The sequence below is a fragment of the Notolabrus celidotus genome, chromosome 4 (assembly GCF_009762535.1).
Source record: "Notolabrus celidotus isolate fNotCel1 chromosome 4, fNotCel1.pri, whole genome shotgun sequence".
NCBI lineage: Eukaryota > Metazoa > Chordata > Actinopteri > Labriformes > Labridae > Notolabrus > Notolabrus celidotus.
Window position 1 is genome coordinate 3,940,212 of NC_048275.1, and position 26,440 is coordinate 3,966,651.

General features: G+C 43.1%; 1 protein-coding gene and 1 long non-coding RNA gene across 2 annotated transcripts in view; both read right to left on the bottom strand.

Annotated features, from left to right (window-relative positions):
• arid4b (AT-rich interaction domain 4B) overlaps positions 1-1,064 on the bottom strand; it is a 16,474-nt gene extending 15,410 nt beyond the window's left edge. Inside the window, exon 1 of the mRNA XM_034682275.1 lies at positions 1,017-1,064. Within this exon, the coding sequence (XP_034538166.1) occupies positions 1,017-1,064 (48 nt within the window). The remainder of the gene's footprint in view (positions 1-1,016) is intronic.
• Positions 1,065-1,288: 224 nt separating this feature from the next.
• LOC117811998 lies at positions 1,289-22,408 on the bottom strand. Its single transcript, XR_004631104.1, has 3 exons — positions 22,190-22,408; positions 16,589-16,637; positions 1,289-1,399 (listed from the first exon to the last, which is right to left on the bottom strand). It is a non-coding gene; the product is annotated as an uncharacterized LOC117811998 (long non-coding RNA).
• Positions 22,409-26,440: the final 4,032 nt, after the last annotated feature.

Genomic DNA, 26,440 nt, shown 5'->3' on the forward strand with positions numbered 1-26,440 from the left:
GTAAAGGTGTGTTGATGTAATCCCAGGATGAGACTACAGGCTGTCGCACGGGATTTCAGCGAGATCAACACGAGATTTGCTCAAATCGTGACATCACAAATTAGAGGATCTCCTTAAAAGGGCGATTTTGTCACCAACCAAGCAGCAACCTCCGGTCTAAAAATATGAGGCCAATGCGGAAGTGCTAAAAACTGCAGTTCACTGAGGATCCACTTGAGGCTGGCTCCGGAAGTACTGGAAACCACACACACACCAATTCAAAGCAGCCGATCTTTACAGCAGAAATAAACATGTTTACAGCCTGGTTCAAAAGACGAGTGTAGTCTGGATAGCTCATTTTTCGATCGGCACACACTGTACAGGGTGAATTTTTTTCTAGCGCTGCAATTTTGAAGATATTGAGATTACGAGTCTTCCAATGAGAGGCACAGCTGACTTGATTGACAGGCGGGAACACTGTAGCTGTTGGCTAGGAGGCTCAAAGCCCGCCTCTTTACGTCACAATCGCTCGACAGCAGCAATATGGCTGCTGCAGACGATTGGCCTTAAAACAGCTCTTCAGATACAGATAGGTGATGTCATGGATACTATGTCCATTATTTATACAGTCTATGTTAGAAACCCAGCCATGAAGGCAGGTTCTGGACTGTTGGGTTCCAGAATTCTGAGCTCTGGACATGTGCTTCATCTGCAAAGTTCAGCATATACTGTACAAGATGTTCTGTCTGGATGAGGAAGTCAAATCTCAGACGTGTGCACAACTCAAACACCTCTACCCTGGACGTGCTAACTTTTGCACGACCAAGGCTCCACTTATTTCCAGATTTAAGAAAATAAAGGAGTGCACTCACTTAAAAGCCACCTTGCAAATCAGAGTGCCTTCACATGTGCATGTTTACAGACAGTTTTGCCTCTGTAAACATGGTCCAAATGTGCTGCACAACATTAAAAAACAACACTACAATCTATCATGACGAGGGAACAGATAAGAGCTGTGTTGAAGGCGTTCAGCTCACAGCCTGGTTTGAACAGTAGGAGTCTGCAGAGCTCTGGCTTGTAAGCATTAATCCGCCTCTGAGGGATGTTTCTGGACAGCGTGTGTTTAATGTGGCCATCTTTAACACAGCCCTAAAGGAAGCACATTAAAGCAGAACGGCGTGATCCTGATCGCTGCCCTTTCGCACACAGACAAGCGCCCTCGGCCCCCGCCGCACCACACTTCACTCGCAACACACGCAGACAATACATTTTTAATTTTGGACCGCGAGCGCTTTGAAATGTGACTTACCTTGGCCTTGACGAGCCTCTTGGCGGTCTTAATCTTGGCCTCGCAGAAAGCCCCTCGGTACTTGGCACTCACATCCGTCCCTACCGTCAGGTAGGGGGGCTCCTCCAGAGTCTGAGGAGATAAAAACAAGACAAGAAGCCGTGAAGTCAAAGCATTTCTTTTTAAATATAGCCGACTAACTCAGGTGTGCTTTTTGCGGCTGAGCCAGGAGGACACACATACAAGCTTCTCTCAGTGTAGGCCAGCTATGCAGACCCGCTCAGCTCAGTGATTCATCCATGGAAAACACATACCATCTGCTCTGGGTATTGGAAAACAAGCCTCTGAGGGAGCAAACAAAAAGGCCACTTCACTCCCGCTTTGATGACTACAAAGAAGACGCTACGCCGGAACACACGGCACCATCTTGTGTCATCATTGGATGTTTATCAACCTTTTCTCTTTTTTTTACTCCTGAAGAACAGATTTACGGAGGGTAGAGTACACAGAGGAAGCAGACGGTGTGTGGATGAGGGCAGACGGTGTTTCTGGTCCTTGCAGTTCGGAAGTGGATTCAGCGAAGCCAAGACTGTTACGAACCTGACAGGAGTATTTAATCAAGTTTATACAACAAGTCCCGGAGTGAACACGCTGTGTGCAGGCAGAACACACACATGTCATGTTGTTTGCAGACACACAGCCTTTAACCAGGGGGGAGAAGTTGTGGCGAGCAGATAATTCCCCCCTGAGCTTGAGCTGACTCAGACTTCCCTTAAAGCTCCTGTGAGGAGTTTTTTACCGATCACAGTAAATCCCTCGATATGATCTACAAAAGCAAACAAGACCGTAGGCTTCAAATGTCGGTCATATGTTGTGTCTCAGCTGTAGTTCAGCCTCCCTCTACTAGCTGGAGCTGCATCTCTGGTTAATGTATGCTGACATGACGCTCTAAAGCTCTACTACCTGGATGTAAACGAGCACAAGTGACAGATTATAGTTGTATGTAGGCTGTGTCTTGTTAAACTGACATATAACCACTCCACCAGAGCCATGAGGGACCAGCACAGGCATGTGGATTGAATTCTGGTGGTGCTAGCTCTGCTAACCGTAGCTCACCTGTAAACTCTAAGATCCTGTGTTTCGTTCAGCTGAGTTCTGAGTGTTTTCTTACCTTTGAGCTAGTCAGTCAGAATTAAGATTTGTTTCAACAACTGAATAATTAGTCATTTTTGAACATCCCCACTTTGAGTATTACATTTCAAACTACCGTAAAATCTAGAATGTAAGACACATATGCCAGGAACTAGTCCTCCAGGAACTGAATGGTTCCTGTTTGCGTTTCCGCCGAGGCCTGAAGTCCTGTGGAGATTCTGTAAATCACACCAGTGACGTATAGAGAATAAATAAAAGTAACTGCACTACACCTCCAGACCAGTAGAGGGCAGTAAGAAGGAGACGAAGGCCGGCATCGTCATGTGGGACACTACAGTTAGCCTGTTAGCATGAAGGAGATTACTCTTGTGCTGTTTTCGATCGTTGAATGAACACTGGGGGCGATTAACTACCCCAGAACTAAATTTAGACCCTGATTCCTGCTGTTGAATTGCACATAGTTCCTCAAAAGGTCCATAGTTCCTGGGGAAACTTCCTGCGGTCGAAAAGCACCTTAAGTCTGTTTTTGGGGGACTCGCAGAGAGGAACAGACCAAGGTTATTATAGTTTTGCATTTTTCATTAGTTTTTATTTTGATTTCGTTTTGACTTTTTGTTTTCAATTTCAGTTTAGTTTTAATTAGTTTTTGAAGCGGGTTTGCTAGTTTAGTTTAGTTTCTATTTTTTGAAAATGCTTAGTTTGAGTTTAGTTTTTATTAGTTTCAGTATTAGTTTTAGTCTTTTTTGCCTGTGTGCCTGGCCGGGGGTTAGCTTCTGTTTCAGGGTAAGGGGGCTGGCCGCTCTCTCTTGCCTTGACAAGGTATGCTAGGTTAGCCGTCTTGTGTGAGCTTTTCAAATGGACTTTAAGATTAGTGGGATTTTCCCCCTTGAGAAATGGTCTACATATTTTATCACCTTCCATTGCAAGGCACTTACTCCTATCAGAGACAGTCATATTCAAAGTAATCCCAAATGGGGCTCTGCCGCTTTCTCCTGACTTTCGCTGTTTAGTGAATATTCTCCTTTTACAGCACAACAGTACAGCAGACCCAATGAGGCCACAGAGGCCAACACATCAAATAAATACACAAACATAAGGGTGATGGTCACAATATGGACACTTAGGCTAGCATTACTGACCCTCTATAGTGTTAAATAATATGGTGACTCACTGATACATCCTTAACAATAAAATAAGCAATAAACAATAATCATTGATACAGAGATAATGATTCAGATGCTACCACTACAAGTATACTAATAATCATATCACTCTAATACCACTGCCACCAATTAACCATTAACACTTATAATGATAAATGAACAGAACAGGATCATATGGGTGATTCATAATATGAGATGACGCATGCCCTCATGGCGTCTATTTGCTCTCTCGGGAGTTTTAACACACGTGAATGCCTATGGACAGGAAAAGTTAGTTCTCCGTCTCATTATACTTACTTGTTGGGCATTCACACAGGAACGGTTATAAACAGGGCAGGTAGTCGGAGCGAGAGAGTTCGTCTCAATTTAATCCCCCTGCAGTTCTGCCTCGCTGTGAGTGCGCGCGCCTGTCAGCTGCAGGCTCCGTTCGGCGCGCTCCCGCGCAGATGCAGAGAGCAGAGAGCAGAGCAGAGACGTCCACCCGATCAGTCTCTGACTTTATTACATATCCACTCAAAATACTGAGTTTAAGACGAAAACTAAAGACATGTTCTCTATCATTTTAGTTTATTTTAGTTAGTTTTGTAAACTCACAATACAGTTTCAGTTAGTTTTCGTTTTTTTGTGAAGCCTCGTTTTTATTTTTATTTCAGTAAACGAAAATGTTTTTTCACTTCTCGTCTTCGTTATTTCGTTAGTTTTCGTTAACTATAATAACCTTGGAACAGACTTTCACTACATTCAGCAATGTGCAGTTTGTGTGCAGACGTGTATCTCGATCTAGCTCAGCTCTGCTGGTCACTTGTTGTTTTACACGAGGAGTCTTTTTAATCAAACCAGCACTCTACTAAGTTTATTGACTCAGAAATAAACCACAGTTTTCTTTAAATGCATGATTATGACCTAATGAGGTAGAAAAGTGAGGCTGTTACACACGTCCACCAGCGCCATCTCCTGGGTAAGCACTGCATCACAGTAACACCAGAGTATAAGACTCCTCCTTCAGGCTTCAGAGCATCTGAGGAGAATTATTGATTGTTTTTATTTTGCATCAATGCTCTCTGCCTACCCGACACCGAGCCTGATTCAAACCTAACAGGAAAACAACACAGAGGAGATGATCCTCGGATTACTCGTCGCACCGCTCCACACATGACAGACGTAACATGACAAAACCAACACGGCAGACGGCAGACGCATCGAGAGTGTGAGGAGGTGGAAATGTGACAGCTGAGGAGAAAGGTGTAGAGGATGTGACAGGGAGGATTCTGGTTTCTAAATATGAGGTGCACAGAAACGTCTGCTCTTCTACCTGACAGAAGAATGAGTGCTTTTACAAACTGCACCTCGATTGTTCCCACAAGGACGATACACACAGCATACAGGTTTAGCTGAATGCAGCTGCAGACTCTCTCACATACTTGCACCATGACTGGAATAGTTTGGACCTTTGACATACTTAAACTGTTTGCAGATCAGCAATCAGAGCGTTACATAACTCCAGAAATCCTGCTCTAAATCAGACTCTTTGTTTATTATTACTCGTTTGGCTCCATGTGCACTCACTGTAAAAAAAAACAAATGACCTACTGCCTGCGTGTAAACACGTTAACCTCTCCCTCGCTCTGTGCACGTGATCCGACCCTCACAGCCCGGAGTGCTGTAGAGAACTCAGCAGATAACGGTTTTATAGAGACGACAGAGCTGCAGCTTTAGGAGGAGGAACAGCTGCAGGTACACCGTGTCTCTTTGCTGCATGCACTGAATGAAAAGGTAGAGAGGCGGTCACATGCTGCTCTCTTCACTGAGACTGTTCCACTGAATCTGTGCAACCCTGTTCCTGAAACACTGAACGCTCCTGAAGATTAAAACAAACAGATTTGATTGATAGAAGCTAAAAAACAAAGAGAGTTAACTCTATTTTTAAATAGTCTTGGCGTAAGAGATAATAATAATGATTTAAAGAGCTCATATTACCCCTCTAGAACTCTACGCTCCCAACATGCAGGCCTGCTCATCGTACCTAAAGTCTCTAAAAGTAGTATGGGAGGTAGAGCCTTCAGTTATCAGGCCCCTCTCCTTTGGAATCATCTACCAGTCAGGGTCCGGGAGGAAGACACCCTCTCTACTTTTAAGAGTAGGCTTCAAACTTTCCTTTTTAATAAAGCTTATAGTTAGAGCTGGATCAGGCTTGGACCAGCTCTTAGTTATGCTGCTATAGGCTTAGACTGACACACTGGGATCCTATCTTTCCCTCTCTCTCCTCTCTCTGCCTGTCCCTTACTTTAACTCTTCCTGTTCCATTAAAGTTACTAACCATAGACCTTTCTGGAGTCCCTGAGCTCCCTTGTCTCGTAGGTTCCTCTGGATCTCTGCTGCTGTGGACGTGCCAGACTCCAGCTGCTACAACTACTACTATCCGTCTCCCCACTATCATCTCTCAATTCAATTCAATTTGCTTTATTGGCAGAAACAAAGACATGTTGTTGCCAAAGCACATAAGATTCATACACATACATTCCATATTATATATATTACATATTTTATACGCATTAATGAACGATGGTGTCATCCATACAGCATATCTCAATGTCCTCACTTGATGCGATATGCTCATAAAACCTTCACCTAAAATCAAATATTATGGGATGATGTGTCCCTCAGGCTGTTCTCTCTCTCTCTCTCCCTCTCTCTCTCTCTCTCTCTCTCTCTCTCTCTCTCCCTCTCTCTCTCTCCCTCTCTCTCTCTCTCTCTCTCTCTCTCTCTCTCTCTCTCTCTCTCTCTCTCTCTCTCTCTCTCCTCTCTCCCTCTCTCCCCTCTCCTCTCTCCCTCTCTCCCTCTCTCTCTCCCCCACGCCCTCTCTCTCTCTCCCTCTCCCTCTCCCTCTCTCTCTCCCTCCCTCTCTCTCCCTCTCTCTCCCTCTCCCTCCCTCTCCCCTCCCTCTCTCTAACTGTCTCTCTCTAACTCCCTCTCTCCCTCTCTATCTCCCTCTCTAACTCCCTCTCTCTCTCTAACTCCCTCTCTACAACACGGTCTCAGCAGATGTGTGTCTAACATGAGTCTGGTCCTGCTGGAGGTTTCTGCCTGTTAAAGGAAGTTTGTCCTTGCCACTGTAACTTGCTAAATGCTGCAAAGTGCTCTGCTCATGGTGGATTAAGATGAGATCAGACTCAGTCCTGTCTGTAAGATGGGACTGGATCTGATCCAGTCTTGATGTTGGGTCTTTGTTAATAATAGAGCATAGAGTACGGTCTAGACCTGCTCTGTTTGGAAAGAGTCTGAGGATTTGTGCACAAATAAAGCATCATAACAGACAGGTTCAGGAGGATTGTATGAGTGTAAAACCAGTCTGCATCACAAGCAATCAAAAAAGCTTCCCTCCATCAAAACAGACGAGTTCAACAGGCTGAAAATAGAAACACAAATTGCATCCTCTGCGTTCAAAAGGCCACGAGCTCGTCACAGCCGAGCCATGACGGGCCTCCTCTCCTCCTGCGTCTCTGGGAGTCTGACAGATGGGATTCAGGGGCAGAGTCCAGTGCACTTCAGCCTCCCCACCTCTCAGATAAACACCTCATTAGTCCTCGGCGGAGTCTGGCCTCAGAAACAGCTGCCCCTGCCAACACCAGGTTTACATGTCGCAGGAGCCATTTCCCCGAGCTAACCAGAGCTTTCTGCAACACAAAGCCGGACTGCGACTGTTTGTGGTGCGAGTCCTCGTCTCTGTTTGTTTCCCGGATCCTTTCTTCTTCTGAGGCAGGGAGCAGCTGGGTTATCTCGACAGCTGTGGCCAGACGTAACGAGGCAGGGGGTGATTTCACACAACGGAGTCCAGATCTACATTTGTGATGCTCACATGCCAACACAAACAGAAGACAGTTTGTTGTTTCCACGAATACGGCCCCACCTCCCTGCGTTCAGCTACGACTATGAAAGAAACTCCACTCTTGGATTAGATCGCCATTTAGCCTTCAGCTGTCTGGAGAAAATACTGTCTCCTTCTCTTTTTTTCATTTTTTCATCACTCCAGCCAGCCAGCTCTGAGCAACAGACAATGTTCCCCCGCCTCAGAAGTTCACCCAATCAAGATGACTAAGCTCAGAGAGGCGGAATTCCTGCGCCTTTAGGGAGGTGTAACATCCTCTCACTAACTTAAAATAAAAACACAACACCAGGCTTCCTTACAAGAGCCGCTCTCATCCAAGATTCTGTCATAAAAAGAGCAGCGCCGCATTCATCAGCAGCCTCCAGCGCCACTCCAGCTTCTACGTGCGAGGGGACAAAGTGAGGGGAACAGAAGTGGAACAATCAGAAGCAGCTCTCTGTCTGCTCACCTGCAGCACTGATGTGGAGACGCTCTCCAGGCCGGCTGCTTGATTAAACACTCGAACGTGACCCAACACACCTGTAGTTATAAAGCTTATAGTTAAACTGGATCAGGCTTGGACCAGCTCTTAGTTATGCTGCTATAGGCTCAGACTGACACACTGGGATCCTATCTTTCCCTCTCTCTCCTCTCTCTGCCTGTCTCTCACTTTATCTCTTCCTGTCCCATTAAAGTTACTAACCATAGACCTTTCTGGAGTCCCTGAGCTCCCTTGTCTCGTAGGTTCCTCCTTATCTCCTCTCTCCTTAGATCCTCTCTCCTCAGCTCCTCTCACCTTATCTCCTGTTTCCTTAGTTCCTTTCTCCTTATCTCCTCTTTCCTTATCTTCTTTCTCTCCTTAGCTCCTCTCTCCTTAGCTCCTCTCTCCTTAGCTCCTCTCTCCTTAGCTCCTCTCTCCTCAGCTCCTCTCTCCTCAGCTCCTCTCACCTTATCTCCTCTTTCCTTAGTTCCTTTCTCCTTATCTCCTCTTTCTCTCCTTAGCTACTCTCTCCTTAGCTCCTCTCTCCTTAGCTACTCTCTCCTTAGCTACTCTCTCCTTAGCTCCTCTCTCCTTAGCTACTCTCTCCTTAGCTCCTCTCTCCTTAGCTACTCTCTCCTTAGCTACTCTCTCCTTAGCTCCTCTCTCTTTAGCTCCTCTCTCCTTAGCTACTCTCTCCTTAGCTACTCTCTCCTTAGCTCCTCTCACCTTATCTCCTCTTTCCTTATCTTCTTTCTCTCCTTAGCTACTCTCTCCTTAGCTCCTCTCTCCTTAGCTACTCTCTTCTTAGCTCCTTTCGTCTTAGCTCCTCTCTCCTTAGCTCCTCTCGCCTTAGCTCCTCTCGCCTTAGCTACTCTCTCCATAGCTCCTCTCTCCTTAGCTACTCTCTCTTTTTTAGCTCCTCTCTCCTTAGCTACTCTCTCCTTAGCTACTCTCTCCTTAGCTCCTTTCGTCTTAGCTCCTCTCGCCTTAGCTACTCTCTCCATAGCTCCTCTCTCCTTAGCTACTCTCTCCTTAGCTCCTCTCTCTTTTTTAGCTCCTCTCTCCTTAGCTACTCTCTCCTTAGCTACTCTCTCCTTAGCTCCTCTCACCTCATCTCCTCTTTCCTTATCTTCTTTCTCTCCTTAGCTACTCTCTCCTTAGCTCCTCTCTCCTTAGCTCCTCTCTCCTTAGCTCCTCTCTCCTTAGCTACTCTCTCCTTAGCTACTCTCTCCTTAGCTCCTCTCTCCTTAGCTACTCTCTCCTTAGCTCCTCTCTCCTTAGCTCCTCTCTCCTTAGCTACTCTCTCCTTAGCTCCTCTCGCCTTAGCTCCTCTCGCCTTAGCTACTCTCTCTTTAGCTCCTCTCTCCTTAGATCCTCTCTCCTCAGCTCCTCTCTCCTTAGCTCCTCTCACCTTATCTCCTCTTTCCTTATCTTCTTTCTCTCCTTAGCTACTCTCTCCTTAGCTCCTCTCTCCTTAGCTACTCTCTCCTTAGCTCCTCTCTCCTTAGCTCCTCTCTCCTTAGCTACTCTCTTCTTAGCTCCTTTCGTCTTAGCTCCTCTCGTCTTAGCTCCTCTCGCCTTAGCTACTCTCTCCATAGCTCCTCTCTCTTTAGCTCCTCTCTCCTTAGCTACTCTCTCCTTAGCTACTCTCTCCTTAGCTCCTCTCACCTTATCTCCTCTTTCCTTATCCTCTTTCTCTCCTTAGCTACTCTCTCCTTAGCTCCTCTCTCCTTAGCTACTCTCTTCTTAGCTCCTTTCGTCTTAGCTCCTCTCGTCTTAGCTCCTCTCGCCTTAGCTCCTCTCACCTTAGCTACTCTCTCCATAGCTCCTCTCTCCTTATCCCTTACTTTAACTCTTCCTGTCCCATTAAAGTTACTAACCATAGTCCTTTCTGGAGTCCCTGAGCTCCCTTGTCTCGTAGGTTCCTCTGGATCTCTGCTGCTGTGGACGTGCCAGACTCCAGCTGCTACAACTACTACTATCCGTCTCCCCACTATCCTCTCTCTCTCTCTTCATCTCCCTCTATCCCTCTCTCCAACACGGTCTCAGCAGATGTGTGTCTAACATGAGTCTGGTCCTGCTGGAGGTTTCTGCCTGTTAAAGGAAGTTTGTCCTTGCCTCTGTAACTTGCTAAATGCTTCAAAGTGCTCTGCTCATGGTGGAAAGCTAACTAGTCTCATGCATGTAAGGCTGAACGGATGAGGCACACACACTGATCTTGCTTTGAGGGTTTATTTCTGCAGCTTCCTGACCTCAGATATCTGCAGTGAGTCTGAGGATGGACTCAGATATCAGTTAAAAGCTTTTTCCCTCCACAAAAGGAACAATCTGAGACAAATCACAGAGCGGCTGTTCGCCGTAAAGTACCTCCGTCTCTGTACCTCACAAACAAAACCTGCAATGCTGCTACATCCAGAGAGAGCGCTGAAATCTTTGCAGCCTCCCTAAAAACACAATGCACCGGGGTGACACAGGCAACAACAGAATGAGATCGCTTTCTGCTCAATAAAGACTCTCAGGTCATGAAAAATTTAACAGCCAGCTCCACAGAGCGCCGGCTGAAAATAAGCTGCTGCTGCTTATAGTGCATTTCTTGGACAGCCGGAGTGACTGTAGCATTTTCTTTTCTATGACCTGGAGAGGAGACGCTTCCTGCGAGCTGGGAGAGGAGAAACTGCAGACTTTAAGATTCTGAAAGTCTGAAGTCTGAAGAGGGTGATTTACAGATTCTCTTTCAGGGTTCCAAACACTTTTTTCATGGTCAAATTGAAGGACTTTACAAGGACTTTAAGGTTGATTTTCAAACTTTTCAAGACACACAGTAAGAGAGGGATGAAGATTTGCACTGGGTGGGTCAAATTATATCAGCTTTAGTCATGTCATTTTAAGACCTTAACAGGGCACATCAGCCTAATGCAGGAGACATCATGTGGAATATATATGATTACAATTTCAAGCATTTACAAGCACTTAGACCCAAAACTCAAGCATTTTTTCAAACCTTGAAAACACAACATTAAAAGGCAAGCATTTTCAAGGATGTCAAGCACCCGCACGAACCCTGCTGTTTATTTCAGTCGCAGGGGGGGATTCCCTGAGCGTTGCACAACCACACCACAGGATGAACGCATGCAGAAACACATTGCTGAAACCCTCTAAACATTCAAGACTGTTTGCAACACGCAGCTCAAAACATCACCTTCGCATCACGAGTGAAACCTCGCTCTGTTTGCAGACGACAGGGCGGTGTCGCCGGACTGAATCCAAGCCTCGCCGCTGCATCATCACAAACAAATAACCAGCGGTGAAGTGTAACTAAAAACATTTACCGAAGCAGGACGATTTACTGAGTTATTCCCATGCCGTGAATTTTATGCTCTAGCAGTTTGACTCCACTAAATCGGTTTGCAAACTAAAAAGAGACTTCAGGAGATTTGAGGCCGAATTATCCCGACTCATCCTCCGAACAATCAGAGCGGGACTCTGGTTTGTTCTCTTCATGTTGGGATCAAGTGAGAGGATTACAGATCACATCACCCGCAGTTTAGCTCGTCAAAGTCTTGTTTTCGTCATGAAAAATGAGTCGTTGACGAACATTTATCGTCATAAATTTCATTAACGAAATGAACACTGGATCTAACAAACAAATACTCGTCTGTTCTTCTCAAGGCATATCTTTCTTAATGATATTTAAATGTTCTTCTCTTGTTACTTAACATATTTATGGTTTCAGTTGTGTTTGGATGTCTGTAGTTATTCAAGATGGCGACTCACACATGTTCTGGCGAGTCTGAGGAGGAGCATGTCGGCATGAAAGCTGTTTTACGTAGCTGTACTTTATTTCCCGTTTGAGGCTTCCTCTGATTTCACTCCGTCCCACCTGTTGGTGATTTAAACACCCTTCAGTCCACCTGTCTCCTGCTTCATACCGCTCTTTTGTCCCTGACTTGATGTCAGTGTAAACGCAGGTTCCCCCTCTATGATGTGTCATGAATAAGTAAAGGTTGAGTGATGGATTGAAGTGGGACAACCCTTCCTTCTATCTACAGCCCCTTCCCCGTCGCTGCTCTGAACCCTCGTTGTTTTGAACCTCTCGTTCAGGAGCTGGAAGTGTCTTCAGTGTGAAGAGTTTTCAGGTCAGTGCTGCATCCACACGGCAGACTATAATCCGGACGTCTCTTAAAGCCGAGCTGACACCATGTTGTTGTTATGATGGATGTGTCACGGCTGTTTCAAGTTTCACAACAAAGCGGGAGGATGTCAGGAGCATGAACTGGTTTTTAAACGACTCAGGTGAGGACGTCTGACTGGATTAAGCGTGACACATTATTATCATTACAGTAATTAGATCTTTGAAACAGCAGCAGGCTCTGAACGATCACAAACAAAGCTTTCTGACCCTTTATGTTGTGCCGTAATGAAAAGGCTTTTAGGCCGAACAAAGGAACATGCAAGAGGCACGCAGGAAAGAATTAAGCTCCCTCCCAGCCCGGCTCACACGTACAATAATCCTGCTGTGAATCACCTCTTTGTCCGAGGCAGAGTCACCACAGTCACAGCGGCTGGGCTTCAGCAGGGGCTGCCTTGGCAAAGCCAGAGCGGCTTTAAACCAGGACCAAACAGAGCCAGCACCACGGCCAAGGGCAGTCCTTAAAACTGGGAGCCACAAATCTATAGAAGCTCCACTCCAAAATGCAAATGTCGTGTTTTGCATATTCTTTCTGTTGAGCTGTGTCAAATTCCAACATGCACCAGCCCTCAGAGGGACTTTCACTTCCCCGTATTGTCCTCTTAGAGAACATGCTGACTCCAGCACTCGTGCAACACCTCCGATTCAGAGGCATCAGACTGCAGAATCCTGTTCCGTGCATACAAACACAAATCAGTCCGTGTTACACCTTCACTGATGTCTGGAGTTGAAGATCCCTGCAGGCTGAGACAGAATCACCTGCAGCTGACCGGCTGAGGATGAACCGTATCACCGCAGAACCACATGCAGGAGGAACTCGTTCCTCCTACAGCGCTGGAAACGTCTGCTTCCATCAGAAACTCTTCGACACGATAAAGAAACTTTGGAGGAGGATTTAAAACCACAGAAGCACTTTACATCGTTTGTTATTTTACCTCCGGAGCCACAGACGATATTATGCAACAGCTTTTTTAGAAGTGTGGCTGAAAACTGGACAAATTTAACACTGGACTATAATCGTCCTTCCTCCACTTTTACCTCTTTTCGACCAACGTGAACTGGGTTGTATTTCCCGGCTGGTGCTCGAGGCTAAGATGACAACATAGAAGGAGACAGACAGGCTGGCATCATTACGTGTGGCACCACAGTTAGCCTGTTAGCATGAAGGAGATTCCTCTTGTGCTGTTTTTGATCAAGCTTTGAAGGAGACGAGCTCTAGAGACAAAGAGGATTCAAAACGTCTGAAACGCTCGACTTCAAGCAAGAAGACAGATTTTAAAGTCATGTCAGAGATGGACCGGTGTTCCAGTTTAAAGAGCGACCCTATTAACTGAAGACTCTCAGCCGGATGCATCCCTCACAAACGTCTTTAGACGATCATTAAATATCTGATGAGGATATTTGGAGAATAAAAACTAAACTAGGATGCATTCCCGAGGACTCCTTCTGTGTTTCAACAGCTGTTGTAAACTCCACAAACACTGACACGTTCAGCTGAAGGTCTCCAGTTTACAGGGTCACTCTTCAGACTGGAACACCGGGAGCTGACAGACGCATTCACACTATCAGACTCAGAGAAGACCGATGTTCAGGAGGTATTAAACCAAGAGAATCACAGGTGTGTGTGATGTTATTGTGGACTGAGGGTACTCGTTCATCATTGCAGGCCCCGCCCCCAAAGTTCCTGGACCTTTGCAAAGTACAGGGAGAGATTAACTACCCAGGAACTAAAGTTAGACCCTGGTTCCTGCTGCTGAAGGGTGCGTAGTTCCTTCATGAGTCATCACACACCTGTAGGGTGTGTGATGTTTCAGGTGTAACATCCACACGCTGAGGAGGAAACACTCAGTGAGCATAATGAAAGTCTGTCCTTGTTGCAGACTAATTTAGTGTTGGTGCGTGGAGCAGATGCTCCGTCTACACCGAGCAGTAAAATAAGTGAATGCTCCTCAAGCATCGATAGAGCCAGATGACTCAGAGCGGCGCTGTAATAAAAAATACAACTAATGCTTCGACATGAAACGGGGGAAAGTCAGCGTTAGAGCTTCAGTCCTGTCAGCGCTTACCGAACCAGAGAGAGGAGGAGAGAGGAGGAGAGAGGAGACACTCTGAGGAGAGAGGAGTGAGAGAGGAGCTGCAGTCTGCGCCTGCACGCTCACAGTGTTTCTGCTCATGACAATCTGAATGCTATTGTCTCCCTGTGACACAGCCGACCCGTTATGTAACCACAAAACACCATGCAGCTCGAGTCAGGACGCAGGAGGCTGAAGCAGGTCAGGAGAAAGTGATCGCAGCTTAATGACACTGCTAACGCGTCTATTAGCGGGCGGTGGGATAGTTTGATTAACCACAAGCGTAGCATCGTTAGCGCTAAAGTGACGGACTACAAATCACAACAAGAGCGCTCACATCTACGTCATGAATCAGAGATCTGTAACTTTGCAGCTTGACTCTGAAATCCTCCCTCAGACAACACCACCGCTCTGAATCAGGGATCCACCGAAATGAAAATTCATGGCCAAAACCGAAACCCGAAAGAAATGATTAGGCCAATTATTAGTACCATTGCATTTATGGCTCTGACTGTGTGCTAACCTCACTAACATCAAGGATCTCATTGAACATATCAGACACAGAGGGTGCGTCCCCCTCATCTGGTTCAGAGAGACGAGACATTTTTTCTGCGCCCTGCTCTCCTTCCTGCGCTGTGCACTTCTCCGTCTCCAAGCGGGTTCTCCACATCCATGGCGGCCTGGATCATTTCTTGTGCGCGCTGCTTTATTCCCACGCCCAAGTAATGATCTTTATAACGTGGATCAAGTACAGTCGCGATGAGGGGCAGAGGATCCGAATAGATCTCAGTGAAAGAGTGTACTTTTCAGTGTTTTCACTCCGAGGTTCCTCTCAACCTCTTTGCTTTGAAGACGATTTAGTGCTGCGATTAAAGGAAGAACGGATGCAGACATGTTGGCCCTTATCCAGACCATGATCCAGACCATGATCCAGGCCATGATCCAGGCCATGATCCAGACCATGATCCAGACCATGATCCAGACCATTATCCAGACCATGATCCAGACCATGATCCAGACAAGCGCATACTGTCTGCCGTCTTTGCTTGCGTCATCACAACCTTCTGTTACGGCCGTGAAATGTCTTTCTGCCGAAAAACGAAAATGCACTTCTGGGCCATTTTCGGGCGAAAATATTCGGTTGCCGAATTTTCGCTGCATCCCTACTTCTCATGTTTATGCAAAAATCCTCAGACTCTTTCCAAACAGAGCAGGTCTAGACTGTACTCTATGTTCTATTATTAACAAAGACACAACATCAAGACCGGATCAGATCCAGTCTCATCTTACAGACAGGACTCAGTCTGATCTCATCTTAATCCACCATGAGCAGAGCACTTTGCAGCATTTAGCAAGTTACAGTGGCAAGGACAAACTTCCTTTAACAGGCAGAAACCTCCAGCAGGACCAGACTCATGTTAGACACACATCTGCTGAGACCGTGTTGGAGAGAGGGATAGAGGGAGATGAAGAGAGAGAGAGAGAGAACATTTTCAGTGGCTGAATTTTCGGTGCATCCCTACTCTGAATATTTACTTCCTCTCACAGCTTGTTTATTCCGTTCTCCGTGTACCACCGTCGTGCGACGTGGATTCAGGGTGAGACCGATCAGTCGGGCTCCTTCTCTGCGTATAATTCAATAACACAACCTAACAAAGCATAACATCAAAACAACAGCTCGCAGTCTGTGTTTCTGGAAACTCATTATCACGCTCATCAAATCAGAAGACGGAGCTCGTCTCGGTGCGTTTGAACGAGAACAAAAGTGACATTTAGAGGAAGTTCACGCTGGAACAAAAGGGTGAGGGCATGCCGGTGTTGTAGTCGAGTCCGAGTCGAGTCCAGAGTCCTTAGTGTTCGAGTCATTGGTAATATTATTTATTATAAGGAAGGCGGCTGCTTTAATCCAAACCTGGGCTGACTCTGTGGGACCCTCTGGACGTGTTTCATTAACATCAGAGCTCTTTCATGGAGATAAATATTAAGGATGGGCATTTCAAGCCAAAATACTCCTCTACAGATGTCTGTTAAAGTTTGAGCTTGTCTCTTTCATTGATGAGTCTCTTAAATATCCAACATGTTGCTCTCGCTGCGTTGACTGTGAGATCTCTGAAAGAAACACACACGGCTGTTAGAGTGTCTCTATCCTGACGTGAACATGCATGCAGGCGAACACACGGACAGCTCTAAAATCTAACATTCAAACAGCCTGTATCAATATATAAGCCTGAGTCCTAATGCAGTCGATGTTTGAGTCAGAGTCCAAGTTCAAGTCCGAGTCATCAGTGCTCGAGTCCAAAGTCCTGCAAAACGGGACTGGAGTCGGACAACACCGAGCCATGCGTGTGAGATGTTGATATATAAGGAGTGAGTGTTGCATAAAAAAGGAATGAACCTACCTTCATCTCTCTATGAGTCCTCTAGGTGACCAGTGTGACGAAACCCAGGCTGAAAAACAGAGGTGAGAGAGGCGGTTAGGCATCACAGACAACTTCAGTCTGCCACAACAAGATGACATCACTAGTTCTGGATTCGATGACAGAGCCGGGGCGCTCGGAAAAAAAAGGCAATGCACATGTTACCTCATCCTGTGGAGAGGTAACAGAGCTTCATTTGCTGCAATAATCCCACCAAGTAATGCATTCCCCAAAATGTCTGTGTTGCAAAGTAACCCGTGGCAGGCTGCTGGCAGAGCCCTCAAAGCCGTTTATGTAATGCAGAGCTGCAGAGGAGCCGAGCTGTGCAGGTCTGTGGACAAAGAGGAGGTCTGCACGGAGGCTCGGATGATTAAGAGGTTAAAGATACAGTAAAAAGGCGCACGGTGCTCGGGTCTGTGAGCGCGGCAGCGTGGTGCTCCTGCTGTCTGCAGCGCACTGACTGACTGACTGACTACAGCAGAGGATGACGCCATTTCTGTAACAGTCGTCTGAGACGGGGTGAGCGCACAAACACTGTTAAAATGAGAACTGCACAGCTGGCACTGTGGTCGAGATTCACCCTGATCTGTGGAAGACTCTCTCTTTGTTGCAGCAGTTCATTTTCACTTCCCCTCCTTGTCTGTGTGTCTGCAGAGAGTGCAGCCGACAGCAGAACCTATGGGGGTCCGTTTGTGCCAAAAATATGTCATCGTGCGCGCTGTCTATGTCTACTGAACATGTGAGAAGACATTTGTCTATGTCCATGGAACTTTGAACTGTCCTTGTGTCATTTGACTTTGTCATTACATCGTGTCGTGATGATGTAATGACAGAGTGTCATTATGATGTGTGTTATGGTTTGTTGTCTTGATGTGTAGTTTGGTAATGTCTAATAACGTCTTGTTTGACAGCGTCTTTACGTCGTCACTATGTGTTGTTGCTACGTGTCGTCTTGATGTGTCTTTGACAAAGTCGTTGCATTATGTATTGTAACATTTAAATTAATTCTGATCACTCTGACTAATCTTTGCTGGTATTATTGTTTATTTAATATATATAATTTTTTTTTTCGAACAAATTTTTATTTAAGGTTGTACACATAGTATGTTACAGAGTCTGTTTAGAAGAAATTAAATGAGAAAACATTAGAACTCGGCAGGCATTTCCAGGCAGGCAGTCATAGATAGGTTCCTAGTTTTGGTCTCATCCACACAAAGAAACAAGGAGGGAAAGACCCCCCCTCAAGTTACTCTATCATAATTGTTTGGCAGTTGAAGGTGCTTAATTACAGGAGCTATTTAATATTTTAAATAAAGTATACACTTCTATATTTTGACTTTTATTCCGATTGTTCTTGTTAATAGGCTATGATGCATGAAAAATAAATTAGTGTTAGGGGACAATACACATCAAGACGACACATAGCAACGACGTTGTCAAACGACACATAGTAACTACACATCAAGACGACACGTAGTAACAACACATAGTGACGCTGTCAAACAAGACGTTATTAGACATTGCCAAACTGCACATCAAGACAACAAACAATAACACACATCATAATGACACTTTGTCAAATGACACGTCCTGACTAGGGATGCACCGATCCTACTTTTTAGGTGATACCGATATCGAAACCTGGGCTTCGGTATCTGCCGATACTGATACTAGCCGATCCGATCCTGGTATTGATTTAACAATCTCTATTCCTTGATGTGAGGATAGAATCGTGTTTTAGCAACTTCAGGCTTTTCTGTCTTGATGGTGAACTGTACCTGTGTTCAAAGTGCTAAACCAGAGGCTGGAATCCCTTAACTTCAAGGATCCAGAACAATTAAATCCAATAACCTGTCCGTGTTTTCACACTTTGAATCCATTAATAGAAGGTTTCTTCCTTCTTTGCAGTCGGCTACAGCTGACGTAAACTTCCTCCTTTGGGCTCCTTTTTTTTTTTTCAGCTCGGCTGCCATCCGTCGAAACATTACCGCCGGAGTTGTTAGCAAAAGAAGTATGAAATGCAGCTAAACTGCAGAGCCTCTGTAGTTATCCTCCATCATGCTCCACCTGGCTAAAGATGCACAGACGTGGGCGCGGACTTGGCCTACTGGTTAAGTTGCGCGCCCATGTAGAGGGCGGCCCGGGTTTGAATCCAGCCTGTGGCTCCTTTGCCGCATGTCATTTCCCCACTCTCTCCCAGTTTCCTACACTGTCCACTGTCCTCTCCGCTATCAATAAAGGTGTAAAAGACCAAAAATATAACTTCAAAAAATAAAGATGCAAAGAGGACGCTACTGACGTGGCTGTTGTAAACACAGGAAAGCATAGAACTGACATGAATAGATCTGCCATGTGGATCAGCACTATATATCGGCCCCTTGTCACCGATATCCGATCTAGCTTTTTGGGTCCTAATCATGACGACACGATGTAATGACAAAGTCAAATGACACAAGGACAGCTCAACGTTCCATGGACATAGACAAATGTCTTGATGGTGAAGCAGCGTTTAGTCATTATGCACCACATATCTGGAACACACTCCCTGAAAGCTGCAGGTCTGCTCCAACTCTCACCTCTTTTAAATCCAAGATTAAGACTTTTTTATTTGCCACTGCCTCCCTATCTTAGCTCATTTTAACTCACTTTAAATAAAACATGTGATGTAATTTTTAATATATTTCTAATTTTCCACTTTTTTTCTGTTTTATTATATTTGTCATTTTAATTGTGTTCTTTTATGCCTGTCTGATTGTTTCCAATGCTTTTAATGTACAAATAAAGCTGCCTTGCCTTCTCACATGTTCAGTAGACATAGACAGTGTGCATGACGACATATTTTTGGCACAAACGGACCCCCATAGTAACAGCCAGAGCAGCAGCAGCAGCAGCGGCTCTATGAGGATGTCATGTTACAGCCGTGTGCGTAAAAGCAGCCGCGCGAAGTGAGAGTCACACATGCGAGCTTTAAAAGTCACTTCACACAATGTTCCCGGCGTTCCTCTGACTGTTCCCTGCTCCTCACACAGAAACAAACAGAACGCACTTCAGTTCCACAGTCTATGGTTCCAACAAGGTCAAGCTCGAGGAGGACTTCAGCGACATCACGCACAACATGGTTTATTGTTCCGACAGAAGGTCGCAGCCCTCTGTGGGGAGACAATGTCATCCGCCCCAGACGAGTCCCGCAAGTGAGTGATAGTTGACCACCACAATAACACACTCACACACACACACACACACACACACACTCACACACACACACCGCGTCCCCCTCTCCAACAGCCCCGTAAATAAAGCCTCAGACCTTTCCAACATGTCCAGTCCGGTTCCCAGTTCCACCATCACAGCTTTAACATTAACCCTCTCTGCCTCCTGTCCGGGGTTCAGACAGACCTGATCCCAGACTGAGCTGATCCAGTCCGAGGAAGACTGGAACAACCAACACCGAGCAAGTCACTCCGGAGAGGCGAATGTACGGTGGCCCTGAAGGTCAGCTGAGCAAACATGTCATGAAGGGAAAAAAACATTTCCCCAAATGAAAAATGTCTCAATAATAAAACAAAAATATATTTTTTAATATAAAAATATTTACATTAAAGAAAAACACAAAAATATTTGTTACAGTTAAAAATAAAGTTTCTTAGAAATTGTTTTTTCCCTGCATGAAATATATATTTTTTGCTTTTAGATTAATATTTTCTGAGTCTCATGAAATATTTTTTGGTTTCAAGAATTGTTTTTGCAATTCCTGAACAGTGTTTGGGATTCATTGATTATTTTTGGGGCTTTGAGATTTTTCTAAGTTATTTTCAATCTCATTCATAATTTTGTTTTCTTTTCTTTTATAAAGAAATTTCCATTTCCTTAACATTTTCTTGCAAATCATTACATTTTTAGTTTGTTTTGTGGATTGTTTTTGTCTGCATTTCATACAATATTTGTTTTATTATGTACTGATTTTATCCTTGAATAATTTTTCTTGTGTTGAGAAATGTTTTTCTATATTTTGTGAATCATTTCAATTTAATGACATATTTTACATATATTTTCAAATTATTATGTTTCTGATGGGTTTTTTTGCCGCCCATGATGACATGTATTTTTTTTCATTAATTGATCGTTTCATGAAACTTTGACTTTCCAATATTTTTGTTTACTTGTTTTGTGAATTGTTTTTTTATGCAATTCATAAACTATGTTAACATTTTGTGAGATGATTTTAACCCTTCTTGAAATATTTTTTGAGTAGAGAAATGTTTTTCTACAGTTCCTAAATAAATTAAACTTTTGTAAATTGTTTTTGTTTCATGACATATTTGTGATTTAATAAATGCTGTATAAAATATTTTAGTATTTCCTGAAATGTTTTAGCCATTCATTTAATTTTTGTATGTTTGTTTTGCTAACTTTTTTTCTGCGTTTCATAAAATATTTTTGGGATTTTGAGAGATGATTGTACCCTTCATGAAATAATTTGTGTTGGGAATTTTTTTCAATACATCTTGAAATAAATTTAACTTTTGTAAATTATTTCTGTCTCATGACGCATTTTTTTTCTATTTTAGAAACATTATTTTGTTTTTTTATTGAATAATTTTTGCACTTCCTGAACTTGTACTCCCATTCAGTTTTTTGGATTTGTTTTGTAATTTTTTTTCAGTTTGCTTTTTGTGAATTATTTCTGTTCCATGAAGCATTCTGATATTCCAATATTTGTTTGTTTTATGATATTCTGTCTTATTCCTGATCAGTTTTTACCATTTATTTAAATAAATGTTTTTCTATTTTTGCATTTCTCTAAATATGTTTCCCACTTTGTAAGATAATTACACCCTTCATGAAACATCTTCATGTTTTGTGAATGTTTATTTGCATTCACTGAAACGTTTTTGTGGTCATGAAATGTTGGTGCATTTGACCTTTAGGGCCTCCGTACAAACCACACTGGGGCACAGGCGAAAAGACTAATTTAAAAAATAAATAAATAAATAAAAATTGCACAAATTAGACAAGAACAAGAAACATGTGTAGGATATTTATGAAAAAAGGGGAGATGATTAAAACAGGAACTAACTGCAGGATAAAAACATGTAACAGTGTGTGCAGTTAACCTGTTCAATTCTCTGCTCGACAGAATCCCATCCTACAGCCATGTCACTCTATCCCATCCTCACATACTGTGGTCATGTATGTCCAATATGTTGACCTCAGTGTATTACACACATTACTCAGCAGGTATTTAGAGATAAATCACTTTTAAATCGGAGCTTAATGACAGCAAAGCTCGACGACAACCTCCCGAGGATTCCTCCGCTCAACAACACAACACTCCGGCGGGGCTCGAAACTCTCCAACCCCGGAGGAACACAGCCCGTCCTCGGCTTCATGTCCTGCCTACAGCCTAACTCCCACACTGAGCTGACTTTCTACAGCTTCATTCATTCATTCAACACCGAAAATATCTGCCAGCTTTACTTAACTAGTTAGCTAACGTCAAGGTTGCCTTGGTAGCAGCAGGGAAGTAAGCTAGTGAAAAATGTTCAAAATAGCGATGGCTCTGCAGAACAAAAGCAGGCTTACCGAGGCTGTCAAGTTGAGAAACACTCCTGTTCTTCGACGAAAGTGTATTAGTAATCCATGGGAACATTTAAGTGAGCAATCCGTGGGGTTTAAACGTCGTGGATGTTTGCTGTGGATGGGTAAAAGTCGTTTTCGCAGAGCGCTGCTGCTTTGCCTTGACTAGCTGTCCCTCTAGCTTAGCTCTTTCTGTGATCCTTTCCCCGCCTCCAGAGGATGATTGACACATACATCATCCCGCCCCCAGCACAACGGAGCTCTCTGATTGGACGCCACGGTGGAAGCGAACGCCTAAGCGTCATGTGATTGGCTGAGCTCGGAGAAAAATATCCAAGGTAAGGTGTACAAAGGGACGATGCGTTCATGTAGTGTGGGAAAATTGGCTACTGGGGGAGGTTGATCACAGGTAAAGATAAGATAAGATATACTTTATTTGTCCCCAATTGGGGGAAATTATTTTGTTACAAAGCTTACAACAAAGGACAGGGTAATACAACAATGTACTAACATAGTTAAAAATATATATAATAACAATAATAATAGCAATGACAAGGGTAAAACATAATAAAAGAAAAGAAAAGAAAATAAAGTAAAAATAGAATAAAATATGGAAACTATTACAGATATTATATACACACTATGTACACTTCTATGATAATAGATAAGGTAAGTTATTGCACGATAAAAATTGCACCAGGTTATTTAAAAACAAACCAGACCGGTAGCCAGTGTAAAAGACCTCAGAACTGGTGTGATATGGTCCACTTTTTTGGTCCTTGTTAGGACTCGAGCAGCAGCATTCTGAATGAGCTGCAGCTGTCTGATTGATTTCTTAGGGAGACCTGTAAAGACACCATTACAGTAGTCAAGTCTGCTGAAGATAAATGCATGGACAAGTTTTTCCAAATCCTGCTGAGACATAAACCCTTTAATTCTAGATATATTTTTGAGATGATAGTTGGCTGACTTTGTGATTTGCTTGATGTGGCTGCTGAAATTCAGGTCTGAGTCCATGACTACACCAAGATTTCTAGCTTGGTCTGTAGTTTTTAACATTACTGATTGAAGCTGAGCACTGACATTAAGTCGTTCCTCCTTAGCCCCAAAAAACAATTACCTCCGTTTTGTCTTTGTTTAATTGGAGGAAATTCTGGCACATCCAATCTTTGATTTGCTCAATGCATTTACTGAGTGCCTGTATTGGACCATAGTCCCCTGGAAAAGAATATGTAGTGTAGGGAATATCCGAGAACAAAATTAAACCCAACTGCTCACAACAGCTTCATGAACGACTACTTCATTCATTAATAAAGGCTGTCGCTCAAAATACTGTTTAACACAAGCAAACTGTGCGACAGATGCTCCATTTCACCTGCCACACACACACACACACATGTTTTTCTCCTGTCTGAAACTAAGATCATTCTGGTCCTCTTTTTACGATAAATTATCAAAAGTTTTTTGTAGACCTGTACCTCCCAGCCCCTTAATCTCAATCTTTGGTGTCCCTGAGGACTTAACTCGCTTTTCTGTTAGGGAAAGAAATATTATTGCTTTTGCCTCTCTTGTGGCCCGCAGACGCATTCTTCTACAATGGAAGGATCCTAAACCGCCATCTGAAAATTCCTGGCTACAAGACCTAATGTCCTTCCTTTATTTAGAGAAAATTAAGTTTAGTTCTAGAGGTTGTTCAGATCTTTTTAAAAAGACCTGGGGTCCTTTTATGTCATTTGTAAATTCTATTCCCTCTCTTGAGGACTAATGTGGTGTATGTCTCGTGGGCCAAGTTGTGGAAACTGAATTCAAGATTTTGTTTGAAAGAAATAAATAAGAACATTTTCATTTTATCTATTTATTTGTGTATTTATTACTATTATTTTTGTTTGTTTGTTTGTTTGTTTGTTTGTTTGTTTGTTTGTTTTTGTTGTTGTTTGTTTTATGTATTATATCTTCTTTCTGATCCGTGAGTACTTCCTGTTTTCTTATTCTCAAAACACGTTGGATTGGACACTAGTGGTTGTCATTGTATGATGTGTTCTTGTTTGTCTGTAAAATATAAAACTGGGTAACATGCACTTTTTGAATGATGTATACAGCAGAAAAACCTCATAAGAAATATATATATAAAAAAAAAAAAAGTCTGTCCAAGGAGACATTGAACGCAGCATAACACTGGGTGGTTCTCGCATTGCAACGTTAAAAACACTGAAAAACTACAACCCCCATGTTCTGACTCTAGGTCTCTGTCTTACAAACTGAGCCAGCAGCTCATATATGTGTAGTTTTGATTTACTAAAGGGCAATAAACTTTAACCGGTCAATGAAGCAATGTAACTGCAAGTCACAGTGAGCCAGGCACCCATGTTGTACCGAGCTGCTGCACTGCGCATGCTCTGAAAGGAAACTGAAGCATATAAATGTAGCTAGCTTGATTTCAACGGTTACTGTCATTACGCAGCGCGAGCCATGCTAGCCGAGCATTAGTGAGCTTCACACGGACTGAAAATGACCTTAAAGAGGGGGTTTGATGGTCGTAACGCGGGCCTTATTCGACTACAGCTGTAAAGGAAGATTTTTATTTGGGAAAGAAAAGAAGGAATGATCTTCCGGCGCGTTAACGTTAGTGTGCTAGCGTCAGCTAACTAGCATCGGGGCTAACCGGAAGCTGACAGACCAGGAAGTGAAGGTGGGTGGAGCTGATGACGCAGTCAGGGACCAGACAGTGACAGCAGCACTTTATCTGACTGCTATGAAGCTTGATGTTTGATTAACAGGTGTGTCATTTTACATTTTATATTTACTGTCGTTAAAGCTATCACTTCAATTAGCTCTACTGTCATTCTAGTGAGAAAAAAATGAGTTAAAAAACAAAACTTCCCTTTTCAAAAGCTTGTATTCTTTACTCTTTCACACTGAACTCATTCTATCTTATTTATTTATTGTATTAAAATTAGAATTGTACAATTGTAACCTGAATGTAATGATGCAGTGATGAGCTATTCACAGATAATGGTTTTTGGAGCCCATGCAGTGACTTCCACTACAGAGTCATGCCTGTTTTTAACCAATGTCGCTTAACTAGTTGATATGTTGTCTTATAGAGGGTTTAAATTATTTATAATCCATCAAAATCAATTTTGATCAGCATTTTACCAAACTTTTTGTGTTATACATGTACAGCTACATTAATGTAGTAGTAGGACAGACTGTGATTAATACTGACATCACTTTATGACTTCACCAAAGCAGACCAGATCATCAGAGATAAGAATGAGTGAGTCAGTGCAGTAATATTAAATGCTTACTGTTAGTTTCAGTGATACATTTTGTGTCTAAAATCATTACCCGACACGTACAGGATAATATCACCCAAGATATAGCTTACTACTGAATCCACAGGGGGCGCCAAAATCAACACAACACATGAGCTTTAAGATAAACTGTTATTGATCCCACAAATGGAGAAAAATTGCACGTTCAAGGAGAATTACAGCACAAAATAATTGAGCAATATTTATTCAGGATGGATTAAAATACACAATTAGGGATATAGGAGTCAAAAGAATTACATTACTGCATATTTGTTGACTATTAAAGCTCATGTGAGGCGTTTTTTAGTGGTGATGAATCAGACTGAATTTAATATTGATGCCTTCTTATGCCCCCAGAATTTAATCAAGACCATCACAAATAAAGAGCATCATTTTTATACAATAATTTTTTATGCTTTTAACTGATGCATGCTGCAAAAACATTTTTTTTAAACACTTTATTTCTAAATTTTCACAAAACAGAATTGGCATTAAACAAGTGGTCACAACTTTAAACAAATTACATACTACACAGAATAAATAAATATAAATAAATAGGTTACATATAAAGTTATTGAGTATAAATATATATACGTACACATGCAAAAATGAAAAAAAAAACACTTCAGCTGTAAATGTACAAACAGGGTACATAAATGACTTGCATTCGATTTAAAGGAGATCAAGAAAACAAGGACATTTACATGTACAGACAGGTCTGATTACCACCTCACCTGCAAAATTTCGATATGCCTGCATAATGACAATAAACAATCTTGAATCTTGAATCACACAGACATATGTAGCTATCGACATATGTCGATATATGCATCCAAAAATCATCCTTTTTATTAAAGCTGGGGTTGGTAATCAGATTTAGATACACTTTTTGTCATACTGGTTAAAATTATCTTTATGTGCTGATGGTAATCAATACATAATG